This window comes from Megalobrama amblycephala, linkage group LG2 (assembly GCF_018812025.1).
Source record: "Megalobrama amblycephala isolate DHTTF-2021 linkage group LG2, ASM1881202v1, whole genome shotgun sequence".
NCBI lineage: Eukaryota > Metazoa > Chordata > Actinopteri > Cypriniformes > Xenocyprididae > Megalobrama > Megalobrama amblycephala.
Window position 1 is genome coordinate 36,491,245 of NC_063045.1, and position 14,839 is coordinate 36,506,083.

The 14,839-nt window shown below is 38.1% G+C and overlaps 1 protein-coding gene across 1 annotated transcript in view; it reads right to left on the reverse strand.

The window, feature by feature from the left end:
- csgalnact1a (chondroitin sulfate N-acetylgalactosaminyltransferase 1a) overlaps window positions 1–14,839 on the reverse strand; it is a 39,552-nt gene that overhangs the window by 1,866 nt on the left and 22,847 nt on the right. The window contains exons 5-7 of the mRNA XM_048173681.1: window positions 6,227–6,405; window positions 4,477–4,571; window positions 2,930–3,011 (exon numbers count right to left, since the gene is read on the reverse strand). Coding sequence (XP_048029638.1) covers window positions 2,930–3,011; window positions 4,477–4,571; window positions 6,227–6,405 — 356 coding nt within the window. The remainder of the gene's footprint in view (window positions 1–2,929; window positions 3,012–4,476; window positions 4,572–6,226; window positions 6,406–14,839) is intronic.

Consider the following 14,839-nt stretch of genomic DNA (forward strand, 5'->3'; position numbering starts at 1 on the left):
AGTCTAAAGCATGGACCAATGTTGTATGGATAAAAATAATTCCTTTGAGTTCCACAGAAAAAAGAATTTCATTTAGGTAAATGATGACAGATTTTTCATTGTTGTGTAAGCTATCCTTTAAATGGCAGTTAAGAAGAATTTTATTTTTAAGAATGTTTTGTCAATCGGGCAGAAATAGCCTATTATTCCTATTTATTTAAGGCAGCAACAACAAATTTAAACAGAACTGTATTATTAATGTGGTCAGCTGCAATAATAATGCATCCGCAGAAAGAATATGTTAAATAAACACTTGTTGTTAAAAGGAAGTTTGAACTTCCTTCAGGACACACAGCTTTGTTGTCTGTTCCTGTGTTATTGTGTAGGAAAGCATGTAAATGCACACCCCTGTAAATATTTTGTTACATCTTTTCATGTGACAACACTGAAGAAATGACACTTTGCTACAATGTAAAGTAGTGAGTGTACAGCTTGTATAACAGTGTAAATATGCTGTCTCCTCAAAATAACTCAACACACAGCCATTAATGTCTAAAACGCTGGCCACAAAAGTGGGTACACCCCTAAGTGAAAATGTCCAAATTGGGCCCAAAGTGTCAATATTTTGTGTGGCCACCATTATTTTCCAGCACTGCCTTAACCCTCTTGGGCATGGAGTTCACCAGAGCTTCACAAGGTTGCCACTGAAGTCCTCTTCCACTCCTCCATGACAACATCACGGACCTGGTGGATGTTAGAGACCTTGTGCTCCTCCACTTTCCGTTTGAGGATGCCCCACAGATGCTCAATAGGGTTTAGGTCTGGACACATGCTTGGCCAGTCCATCACCTTTACCCTCAGCTTCTTTAGCGAGGCAGTGGTCATCTTGGAGGTGTGTTTGGGGTCGTTGTCATGTTGGAATAATGCCCTGCGGCCCAGTCTCCGAAGGGAGGGGATCATGCTCTGCTCATTCATGGTTCCCTCAATGAACTGTAGCTCCCCAGTGCCGGCAGCACTCATGCAGCCCCAGACCATGACACTCCTACCACCATGCTTGACTGTAGGCAAGGCACACTTGTCTTTGTACTCCTCACCTGGTTGCCGCCACACACGCTTGACACCATCTGAACCAAATAAGTTTATCTTGGTCTCATCAGACCACAGGACATGGTTCCTTAGTCTATTTGTCTTCAGCAAACTGTTTGCGGGCTTTTTTGTGCATCATCTTTAGAAGAGGCTTCCTTCTGGGATGACAGACATGCAGACCAATTTGAGCAGTGTGCAGCGTATGGTCTGAGTACTGACAGGCTGACCCCCCACCCCTTCAACTTCTGCAGCAATGCTGGCAGCACTCATACATCTATTTCCCAAACACAACCTCTGGATATGACGCTGAGCACGTGCACTCAACTTCTTTGGCGGACCATGGCGAGGCCTGTTTTGAGTGGAAACTGTCCTTGTTAAACCGCTGTATGGTCTTGGCCACCGTGCTGCAGCTCAGTTTCAGGGTCTTGACAATCTTCTTATAGCCTAAGCCATCTTTATGTAGAGCAACAATTCTTTTTTTCAGATCCTCAGAGGGTTCTTTGCCATGAGGTGCCATGTTGAACTTCCAATGACCAGTATGAGAGAGTGAGAGGGATAACTCACCTGCTCCCCATTCACACCTGAGACCTTGTAGCACTAACGAGTCACATGATACCGGGGAGAGAAAATGGCTAATTGGGCCCAGTTTGGACATTTTCACTTAAGGGTGTACTCACTTTTGTGGCTAGCGTTTTAGACATTAATGGCTGTGTGTTGGGTTATTTTGAGGGGACAGCAAATTTACACTGTTATACAAGCTGTACACTCACTACTTTACACTGTAGCAAAGTGTCATTTCTTCAGTGTTGTCACATGAAAAGATAAAGAAAAAAAAAGCAATTAGGATTAATTATTCCTCATTTAATGAATCAACTAAACTAATATTTCTTAAATTTAAAGCACTAAAATTTTACGACTTAGTTAGTCTTAACACAGCTTTGTTCATGTACAAAGTTAAAAAACAAATTATGCCAGCAAATATATTGTGTTTGTTTGAAATTAAGGAAGGTAAATATGATTTAAGAGGAAGGGATGTGTTTAAAAAAACTGGTCAGAACTAAATGTAAAAAAGAATTGTATTTCTGTTCAAGGGGTTGATTTGCGGAACGGTCTAACCGACGAACTTAAGAGAAGTAACACTATTTTTCAGTTTAAAAAAATGTTCAAATCCAAAATATACATGAATTATAAGATGGAAGCTTAAGTTGCGTATTGTAATGTGTAAAAAAAAATTGTAAATTGTAATGATGGAATTGTACATCTAATATCAATTGGAGGGTATGTGATGCTGTAATAAGGGTTGGTGTATTAAGCCATGGCTTCAGCCTTCACCTTTTCGGTTGATTCTGTTTATATTTTTATGCTTATGTAAGTAAATTATACATTCACATGTTATGCAACCGAAATAAAAAAAATTTCATTCATATAATAAAAATATTTACAAAAATGTGAGGGGTGTACTCACTTCTGTGAGATACTGTATGTGTTCAGTCTGAATCTCCTTTTAAACAGTTGTGTATAACATGATTGTGCTTATGAAACTAAGTATTGACTTCCCTTAATGGAGCATGTGGAGCAAATGGATTTTTGCTGTCTGTCCGCTGAGATGACCATGGTCATGTGTCTGTGAAATGCATATACTGACTATACTAAAAACTCTGCTGAAGTAGCACTATCAGCCCTTGTTGTATCAGGCAATCGGTTAAGTAATGAGAACCACTCGATTCACACAGGTTGGACCTGTTTTGTTCTAAAAGATTGCATTATTGTTTGACAGTTCATGTATTTTACTTCTATATACTGCCTCTACATAAGTGTTTCAAGTGCTCTTTACATCCAAAATGACCTTAAAAATGATGTTTACCTATATTGATGAAATCGGATCTGTATTGGCAGGTCATTCCAAAGCCAAAGTCCCTCCAAAAGCCAGTGTCTTTCTTAATGATCTGTAAAAGAATGATTCCTGATGAGTATAAACACTATTACTGCTTTATAGTTGTCTACTGCTGTTTGCTGTCTTATGTCTCATTCACGGTCCAATATTAACACTTGCCAAGTGCTACATTTGTGAAAAAATGTATCTGGTGAGTAACTAGCAGTTGCCAGTAACTACATAACAAACACAAAGAATTATGGTGATGTGACGCAAGAATTTCAACAAGTGTTATTATTGTTAAAGGTGCAGTATGTAATATTGATAGCTAGTGGTTGAAATGGGTACTCCAGCTCAAATTCAAAATATTGCAGACTTGTTTCCCCCACTCTCTTTAGACTTGACGCTCATGTGAGTCGCCAGATTGAGGACACAAAAAAAATGAGCGCAATTGACTATAGAGTGTGACAAGCCATCTCTCAAACGCATCTCCAATGTTTATCCGCATTTTAATATGCCTCTGGTCATGGATCTTTTTAGATGGACGACAAAGCTTTTTAGCTCGGGTAGAATCTGCAATCTCTGACCCAGTTCGTTTGCTGGCTTTTATGGCTGCAATACGCCGTGTTTTCCACCAACTGGCAACCCTGGGTGTGGAAATACTTGGGTAAACTGGCAGTGGGCGGGATGTTGCTGTTTGATCATGGAAAAACTCTGCAAAGTTACAAAGCACAAAGTCACTCCAAAGGGAATTATTCTCTATGACTAAGCACTGTTTCTGAACTCCCTGAAACGCCTTGATTGTAGTCTTGAGTTTTCAGTCAGTAGAACAACTGGTGGTAGCGTTGTTTTTCAAAGAAGCAAACATGTTTCCTAAATCTCTGCAAACATATTATGGTATTTTTATGCTTTAGTACAGTAAAAAAAAAAAAAAAAAAAAAAAATTCCTCAGTGGAAAATTTCCCATCAGAGGCTTATTTATGATTTTTTCCTCCAGATATGTGGCAAAAACAAATGTGCAATTGTTCTTGCATTAAGCCACCAAAACGAATATATCAGGAACAAATCATGAAGGGTCTTCTTGATTATTATTATTATTATTTATTTTTTTAAATGTTTTTAAAAAAGCAACACATGCAGTTAAGGGAGACGGAGATTAACTTGTATATGTTTTGTCCTGTTTGTCCCTAATATGCATGGTAATAGCTAAATAATATCACTCTAATAAGAGCAAAAAATTAATTTTATTAATATAAATATTGCAAAATATACAGTCATGGCCAGTTAGAAATATTTGGGCCAATAGATTTTCTCAATTCAATCAGCATTGGTGGGTGTGGCAAAATTTAATTTTGGCCCGTAGCCTCATGTCAGCTTTCCGCATTATCACTACATTTAATCAAGCTCTTTATTATCTACACGCTCAGAATATCAATGCCAAACGACCGTGATGATTGTGTGTTCCATCACAATGCGGCAATTAATCACATCAAACTTGATGAAGCATTTTAATCTCCTCATGAAATGAGTTGCATTACCAGCTGCTGTTCCACAGGGGGGATGTGATCATGGCTGCCGTAGATTACAGCTGGGTTGTACTGGCTGAAGAGAACAGGGTAAAACACTTTCTTTCCTAAAACAGAGTAAGACAATCCCATCACACAGCTGGCTATGACACAAACACAGCATATATTCCTCACTTAAGCACTTTATTAGATGGTCACCCGCTCTCTTATATAGTCTCAGAAACAATATAAATGTATTTACACTACCGGTCAAAAGTTTGGGGTCAATAATTGGGGTTAATAATTTATTCCTGTGATGCAAAGCTGAATTTTCAGCATCATTACTCCAGTCTTCAGTGTCACATGATCCTTCAGAAATCATTCTAATATGCTGATTTGATGCTCAAGAAACATTTCTTATAATTATCAATGTTGGCCATTTTTAAGTGTCCAAATACATTTTGGGCTGCTGTATATTATATATATATATATATATATATATATATATATATATACACACACACACACACACACACCGATCAGGCATAACATTATGACCACCTTCCTAATATTGTGTTGGTCCCCCTTTTGCTGCCAAAACAGCCCTGACCCATTGAGGCATGGACTCCACTAGACCCCTGAAGATGTGCTGTGGTATCTGGCACCAAGATGTTATCAGCAGATCCTTTGAGTCTTGTAAGTTGCGAGGTGGGGCCTCCATAGATCGGACTTGTTTGTTCAGCACATCCCACAGATGCTTGATTGGATTGAGATCTGGGGACTTTGGAGGCCAAAGTCAACACCTCAAACTCGTTGTTGTGCTCCTCAAATCATTCCTGAACCATTTTTGCTTTGTTCCAGGGCACATTATCCTGCTGAAAGAGGCCACAGCCACCAGGGAATACCGTTTCCTTGAAAGGGAGTACGTGGTCTGCAACAATGCTTAGGTAGGTGGTACGTGTCAAAGTAACATCCACATGGATGGCAGGACACAAGGTTTCCCAGCAGAACATTGCCCAAAGCATCACACTGCCTCTGCCGGCTTGCCTTCTTCCCATAGTGCATCCTGGTGCCATGTGTTCCCCAGGTAAGCGACACACACGCACCCGGCCATCCACGTGATCCACTTCTTCCATTGCTCCGTGGTCCAGTTCTGATGCTCACGTGTCCACTGTTGGCACTTTCGGTGGTAGACAGGGGTCAGCATGGGCACCCTGACTGGTCTGCGGCTCTGCAGCCCCATACGCAACAAACTGTGATGCACTGTGTATTCTGACACCTTTCTATCAGAACCAGTATTAACTTCTTGAGCAATTTGAGCTACAGCAGCTCGTCTGTTGGATCGGACTACACGGGCCAACCTTTGCTCCCCGCGTGCATCAATGAACCATGACCCTCTTGCCGGTTCACCACTGCTCCTTCCTTGGACCACTTTTGATAGATATTGACCACTGCAAACCGGGAACACCCCACAAGAGCTGCAGTTTTGGAGATGCTCTGACCCATTCGTCTAGCCATCACAATTTGTCTCTTGCTCAAATCCTTACACTTGCCCATTTTTCCTGCTTCTAACACATCAACTTTGAGGACAAAATTTTCACTTGCTGCCTAATATATCCCATCGTAACAGGTGCCATGATGAATAGATAATCAGTGTTATTCTCTTCACCTGTCAGTGGTCATAATGTTATGCCTGATCCGTGTATATACTGTGTGTATATATATTATATATATATATATATATATAGTGTGCATATATGTAGTGGTTCCTCTTTTCTCTCACCGGGCTCGGCATTAAGACGACATGTGTTCAGGAAGTCGGCGGTGAAGAAGATGTCCACGTCACAGAAGAAGAGCAGGACGTTGCCTCCCTTCCAGGCACGAGCGCCCACATCCAGCCCTCGACCCCGAGAAAACTCCTCATTCAGCTGTATCAGAGTGAAGTTATGGAAGTTCAGCTCCCTGCAATAAGACACAAGAAAATCACAGACTGTCTCATAACTGTCACTGGAACATTCTCTCATTGACAACCATTAAGAACAGAACAGCCACAATTATACATTGTTCTTAAACAACATCTGTTTTTCTGGAAACAATGCCATATCAACAGGAAACAATACCATAAGCATCTGCAGACCTTCATGACTGTGTCAAGATCAATGTCTCTTAAAATATTAGATAATTTGACCTTTTTTTTTTTTTTTTTACCTTCATAGAGAAAGGAACTAAACAGAGAGTTACTGACAGACTGGGAAGAGAGGTGCTACAACACTGTAAAATATGTGAAAAATAATGTGTTTTTTGAACATTCAAGCATGAAAACCTATTCTAGTAGAACACAAAAACAAAATCAAGACTTTATAAAATGGCATAATACTGCCTTCTCAAGGCTTTTTATCTTAAATATATTTAAAATCTTTTGACAGTCATTAAATTCTTTAATGGTATCAAAGTTTTCAAAACCATGTGAATCCAACACAAATATACATGTTTTACTGTCTGTTGGGGGAAAAATTAAGTAGATTGTGACGGGAGTGAAAGATGTGCTGTGATTGATGGCGGGTGCAGATTTTACAGCGTGACCCGCATCAGTTCTCATGGATAGAGGGAATAATAAGCATGGTTGAGGCAGTCTATGTGACTATGAATACAATCAGCCGCATAGACACAAACACACACACACACACAATATGATTAAAGTGTAATGTGCTGGGCTTGAGCCAAGCTGATGTATAAAAGCTCAATGCTACCACACACAGTGCAGATAATACCTGCTATTAAAACCATACAGCTGTTTTAGCAGGAACAGGAAGAGCTACTTCCTTTATATTACTGAATCACTAACAATGCAGCACCACAGTATCATCCACTCCACTGTAATGGAGAGATAATCCATATCTACAGTCTTTGATCTTTGGCCTGAGAAAGAAATTATGTTGTTTTTTTAACAATTGTTTTTGAGTTAATGATTTGGTAACACTTTATTTAAAGCATATATTATATTATATATATATATATATATATATATATATATATATATATATATATATATATAAAATGCATTATAAAAGTATTTTAATGCATTAATTATGCCTTTTAATGCATAGTTTTGTCTTGTGACTAAATGTAACCACAGTTATAATGCATTAGAGCACTCATCTATTCATTCTACGCCTTTAGAAATTATAATGCATCAAAGCACATGACAAACACTCAATTTCAGATGTAACAAGGAATCTGCATATATTATAGATTTAATGCATTATAGTGTACATTATGAATACCTTTATAATGCATTTTACATAAAGGCTTTAAGTAAAGTGTTAGTAATGATTTCTGAAGGATCATGTGACATTGAACACTGGAGTAATGATGCTGAAAATTCAGCTTTGCCTCTGGAATAAAAACAGAAAACAGTCATTTTAAACTGTAATAATATTTTACAATATTATTGTATATTGTATATACAATATTGTATATTGTATAAACACATTTATTCCAACCCCAAACTTTGGTTTAGTGGCAGTATATGGATATCATGCGAACATAAGTTTTAATAAGGATACAGAAAAGATGGTATTCATAACAGCCACAAGCATTCAGACACTAGAAAAATGCTTGTAAAGCACCTGTCACATGTGGCTGCCCGCTGCTCTTGTTGGCCCAATACAAAATATAGGCCAGCATGTCTGACTGAAATAAAAAAAGCACCTACTTTCTCTGACCGAGATTCATAACCCACGAAAACATTGCTGCAACCCATGGGAGTCACACTGAATAAATACCTTCAAAACCAGTCATTGTTAGCATAACCGTTCAAGAGCCACTAGTCGTGAAGATTTAGAGCAGTTACAAATAGCAGGCAAACAAGATTTGATTTAAGTCACATTAGCGGAACAGATTTGGAATAGAGCCTGGGGCGTTTCAGCATGCATGCATGTGATATTCAATTCGCCATCAGCCAAAAAAAAACCCAAACACAAACACTCCAAATATTTCTCTGTATGATACAGACTTGTTTTCAAAGGTGGTCTAGGATATTTTTATTATTTTATTTTTCCTTTCACTTCAGCTTTGGGACAGCATGCAAAATCCCACATTAACATACACATGCTCACTTAGTTGAACTAATGAGGGCATAATATAGATCTATATTGTTTTTCATAAGACTAATTATAATCACTAAAGAATAAACTAAACCCTAACCCCAGTTTTGCAAATCTAGAAAACGTATTATATATATATATACACACTATATTGCCAAAAGTTTTGGGACACCTGCCTTTACGTGCACAGGAACTTTAATGACATCCCCTTCTTAATCCGTAGGGTTTAATATGGAGTTGGCCCACCCTTTGCAGCTATAACAGCCTCAACTCTTCTGGGAAGGCTTTCCACAAGGTTTAGGAGTGTTTTTATGGGAATTTTTGACCATTCTTCTAGAAGCGCATTTGTGAGGTCAGGCAGTGATGTTGGGGAGAAGGCCTGGCTCGCAGTCTCCGCTCTAATTCATCCCAAAGGTGTTCTATCGGGTTGAGGTCAGGACTCTGTGCAGGCCAGTCAAGTTCCTCCACACCAAACTTGCTCATCCATGTCTTTATGGACCTTGCTTTGTGCACTGATACGCAGTCATGTTGGAACAGGAAGGGGGCCATCCCCAAACCGTTTCCACAAAGTTGGGAGCATGAAATTGTCCAAAATGTCTTGGTATGCTGAAGCATTAAGAGTTCCTTTCACTGGAACTAAGGGTTCAAGCCCAAGCCCTGAAAAACAACCCCACACTATAATCCCCCCCTCCACCAAACGTTACACTAGGCACAATGCAGTCAGGCAAGGACCGTTCTCCGGCAACCGCCAAACCTGGACTCGTCCATCGGATTGCCAGACAGAGAAGTGTGATTCGTCACTCCAGAGAACACGTCTCCACTGCTCTAGAGTCCAGTGGCGGCGTGCTTTACACCACTGCATCTGACGCTTTGCATTGCACTTGGTGATGTAAGGCTTGGATGCAGCTGCTCAGCCATAGAAACCCATTCCTTGAAGCTCTCTACACACTGTTCTTGAGCTAATCTGAAGGCCACAAGAAGTTTGGAGGTCTGTAGCTGTTGAAAGTTGGTGACTTCTGCACACTGTGCACCTCAGCATGCGCTGACCCCATTCTGTGATTTTACGTGGCCTACCACTTTGTGGCTGAGTTGCTGTTGTTCCCAATTGCTTCTACTTTGTTATAATACCACTTACAGTTGACTGTGGAATATTTAATAGCGAGGAAATTTCACGAATGGACCTATCATGGTACCATTCTTGAATTCACTGAGCTCCTGAGAGCAACCCATTCTTTCACAAATGTTTGTAGAAGCAGTCTGCATGTCTAGGTGCTTGATTTTATACACCTGTGGCCATGGAAGTGATTGGAACGCCTGAATTCAATGATTTGGAGGGGTGTCCCAATACTTTTGGCAATATAGTGTATGTATATATATATATATATATATGTGTGTGTGTGTGTGTTACAAACCCGATTCCAAAAAAGTTGGGACACTGTACAAATTGTGAATAAAAAAGGAATGCAATAATTTACAAGTCTCATAAACTTATATTTTATTCACAATAGAATATAGATAACATATCAAATGTTGAAAGTGAGACAATTTGAAATGTCATGCCAAATATTGGCTCATTTTGGATTTCATGAGAGCTACACATTCCAAAAAAGAAGCTATATCTAAACATGATCCAGAAGCGCAGGCGTTTTCTCTGGGCCAAGGCTCATTTAAAATGGACTGTGGCAAAGTGGAAAACTGTTCTGTGGTCAGACGAATCAAAATTTGAAGTTCTTTTTGGAAAACTGGGACGCCATGTCATCCGGACTAAAGAGGACAAGGACAACCCAAGTTTTTATCAGCGCTCAGTTCAGAAGCCTGTATCTCTGATGGTATGGGGTTGCATGAGTGCGTGTGGCATGGGCAGCTTATACATCTGGAAAGGCACCATCAATGCTGAAAAGTATATCCAAGTTCTAGAACAACATATGCTCCCATCCAGACATTGTCTCTTTCAGGGAAGACCTTGCATTTTCCAACATGACAATGCCAGACCACATACTGCATCAATTACAACATCATGGCTGCGTAGAAGAAGGATCCGGGTACTGAAATGGCCAGCCTGCAGTCCAGATCTTTCACCCATAGAAAACATTTGCCGCATCATAAAGAGGAAGATGCGACAAAGAAGACCTAAGACAGTTGAGCAACTAGAAGCCTGTATTAGACAAGAATGAGACAACATTCCTATTCCTAAACTTGAGCAACTTGTCTCCTCAGTCCCCAGGCGTTTGCAGACTGTTATAAAAAGAAGAGGGGATGCCACACAGTGGTAAACATGGCCTTGTCCCAACTTTTTTGAGATGTGTTGATGCCAAGAAATGTAAAATCAAATTATTTTTCCCTTAAAATGACACATTTTCTCAGTTTAAACATTTGATATGTCATCTATGTTGTATTCTGAATAAAATACTGAAATTTGAAACTTCCACATCATTGCATTCTGTTTTTATTCACAATTTGTACAGTGTCCCAACTTTTTTGGAATCAGGTTTGTAGTTTGGGAACAAATTTGGATTTAGCTAAATCTAATAAAAAATATTATATTATGTTACATTATTTTATATTATATTATATTAGCCTAGTTTTTAGCTAAATTCTGGAGACAAATTTGTCCCCAAATCTAAATTAACTAGCATGTCTGACGGTGATGTTTCAGATGTTTAATGGAGGTTATATCATAATGAGTACTTGGACTATAAAATTATGCAATGTCATCAGCAATATTAACATGAACCAGGTTTGTATAATGCAGTGTTACTTACACTGACACTCTCCTCTCTTCCCCTTCTCAAATGAACACAAATTATTCATGTGTATTGATTCACTTTGCCTGGCAGATACGGATATCACATATACCTATTTCTTTGAGGACTTACACTGATGGTCTTAGCGGTGAAGGATCGAAGGATTCTTAACAGCAATGTGTGTGTGTGTAGCTTCAAGAGAGCAAACATATTGCTTATTTTTTTAGTTTTTTAATCATTTATTCATGTCGTTTTTATTATTATTATTTTTTTTTTTTTACTATTTTTTAATTTTTTTACTCTTGCCATGCTTGTTATTGTTGTTTAATCTTAAGATTGTGTGGTTTCAAGATATTTTTATCTTCAAGAGTTATATAAGAGAATGTCTCCATCTCAAGGTTTTTAACGTCACTGGACAATGCTGTAAAGCTGCAATTTATGGAAGCTTGTTTCTGCCACAGAATAAAAAAAAAATGTATAAAAGGTAATTGTGACTTTTTATCAAAATTGTAAGATATAAAATCAGAATTGCTAGAAAAAAAAGTTAGAATTGTGAGATGAAAAGTCACAATTATCTTTTTTACTTTTTATTCCATGGAGGAAACAAGATTCCATTGTAATTTTCCATTTCTTTTTCTGTGGTATAATAAACTAATTTTTTATCATCATAATTTCTCCTGCTTTCTGCTGTTTCACGGCTTCTTATGTCAACCTCTCAGGCCAACAGAAGACTTCTACAGTTTTACTTTTAAGTGTGTTGAACATAAAAGGAATGTTGGCAAAGTTTATTGGTTAAAGAGCTGAAAGGATTTCACACTTTATGGGAAAAAGTTTTGAGGATGTTTTTTGTGCGATGAGCACATTACTAACAGTAGGATAAATAACTTAGGAAAGAAGTATGTTTTACTGAAACACTTTAAAAAGGGTTTAGATGCTTCTAATTTTAAATGATTGTCAAGGAAGAATCATGTTTTGCTCACACAAAGTTGATCTTGGTGTTCCTGTTTGAGAATGGTGCAATGCCATAATGCATAGACTATGATAAATGCACTTTAATTCATTTTGGAAAAAGTTCTGCCAAATACATAAATGTAAATACTACAGTAGTTACAGCACATTCATGCAAGGGCTAATTGCTAAAGCTAGAAATAACTCCTTGCAATACAACTGCACATTTTGCTTGTTTGTAGTGTAGAAGAGACATTCACAACCTGTTGTTAGTGTTGGTGATTCAAGGTGACAAAAATGAAAGTGACCTTTGATGATGTGGGATTTTTCAGCTATGTGACAAACTCAAGCTCAACTTTATGTAAATGATCAGTCAGCCAATGCAGCACAAAGTTGCAGCAACTGTCAGATACTGTAGTGCAAAATGAAGTTAATAGCAACTGTGAGCAATTTTCCTCTTCTCAATGATTTTTCTCTGCCTACATACAGGGACATAAATCACAAAAATGATGTGTGGAAAATTGTGTCAAATCTTGTGGGCATTCCAAGTGGGTTTGATTCATGGATTTATAGTCATTCATCTTGTTTATGATATGATGCATTATCTACTGCAGCAATACATTTACAAATGCTTTCTCCCTCAGAATGCTAATTTTTATCAGCTAGAAACTTAGTAGGCAGCAAAATAAAATGACATTTAATTTTTAACCAGCACACTGAAGTTGATGTTCAAGATGTTCAACGGCTATGGCTAGTTGTGCAGCTCATCAAAATCATTATGGCAAGTAGCAGTAGAAATACTCAGTATGGTTAACACACAATGAGAAGTGACAGAATTTGTGGAAAAACGTTTACTACCACAGAACAGCAAAAATTGTGTTTACAATAATGTACTTACAATGGATGGCTACACTGTAAAAACATTTTTGAAGATGTAAATAAAACAAAGATTATACATTTTACAAGAACATTCTACTTCAGCCTTTCTATGTGTTACTTGCCATTTCATTGTAATTAATTGAAATTTACTTGCAATTTTCTACACCGAATTATTTGAGTGTATGTGAAGTTTTTATTTTTGTTAAAGCACTTGAATTATTCTGAAAAAAATCAACTAACGACAGATTAAAATGATTTTCTCTGGTAATTATGGAATACTGTCAATAGAACTTAACTTGTATTTAAAGGATTAGTTCACTTTCAAATTTACTCACCCTCAAGCCATCTTAGGTGTATAAAACTTTCTTCTTTCTTATGAACACAATCTGAGATATATTAATAATAAATATCCTGATGCATCCGAGCTTTATAATGGCAGTGAGCGTTATCAACTAGTATAAGTGCTTCCATCCACATCCATACATCATAAACATGTACTCCACATGGCTCCGGGGTTTTAATAAAGACCTTCTGAAGCGAAGCAATGCGTTTGTGTAAGAAAAATATCCATATTTACCAAGTTATGAAGTAAAATATCTTATTCAACTCACAAAGAAAGTGTAAACTGGCGTCGCGTCAGTTATTCTTTTTCCGTAAATTGAATAGGGAATGTGTAGGACGTAGCATAAGCTTTGTGAACTGCAAGAGTTTTCTTCGTACACATTCTTCGTAAGTTGAATACAGAAGGCTAGATATTGTACTTTATAACTTGTTAAATATGGATTTTTTTTTTTTTTACACAAAAACATCGCTTCCCTTCAGAAGGACTTTATCACCCCCCGGAGCCGTGTGGAATACGTTTATGATAGATGGATGTGGATGGAAGCACTTTCTTCAGCTCATACTCGTTGGTATCACTCACTGCCATTATAAAGCTTGGATGCGTCAGGATATTTATTGATATATATATATATATATATATATATATCCGATTGTGTTTGTCAGAAAGAAGAAACTCATATTCTCCTTGGATGGCTTGAGGGTGAGTAAATCTTGGGGTGATTTTCATTTGAAAGTGAACTAATCCTTTAAGGAATATTCCTTGAAATGAAGATAAATAATTAGCTATAGATGTCTGGAAGAGAACTGGAATAAATAATAAGGAAATTGTGGAGAATCCACAAGTACAGAACGAATTAAGCTCCCTTGATTTCTGGACTAGAGAGAAGCCAATGAATTCCCACAGAACGAACAAGAGCTGTGCTGATTATTGGCCCTCCCCTATCCTGAAAGGTACAAGGCCATGATTGCTTTCCCAGTTATCTAACACACTTCAAAAGTGTCCCTGCGTGTGGGAACAACCTGGTGAAAAAAGATAGATCTGAAAACCAATGTGTCCAGTCGCATTTCAATGCTTCTGCATAAAGAGAAAAGCCATTTTCTTCCTGTGAATTGAGAGATATCTTATCCGCTGCAATGCAGGGAGGTTTCCAGCATGACTCTGGCTGAATTCCAGGCAATCTACTGCTCCGTTGATTTCATCTGCCTCCGAGCAGCATCTGAAGTGACCTGTTATTTTCACACTGGATGGAGGTCAGAGTCACTGCAGTCTAACAGTGCAGATTCACTGACCTCCAATCTGTAGTCATGAGAGCACAGCAAACCCCAGGTGCGCTCTCATGATTACAGAGCTCTACTCTGTCTGTGTGCCAGTGCAAT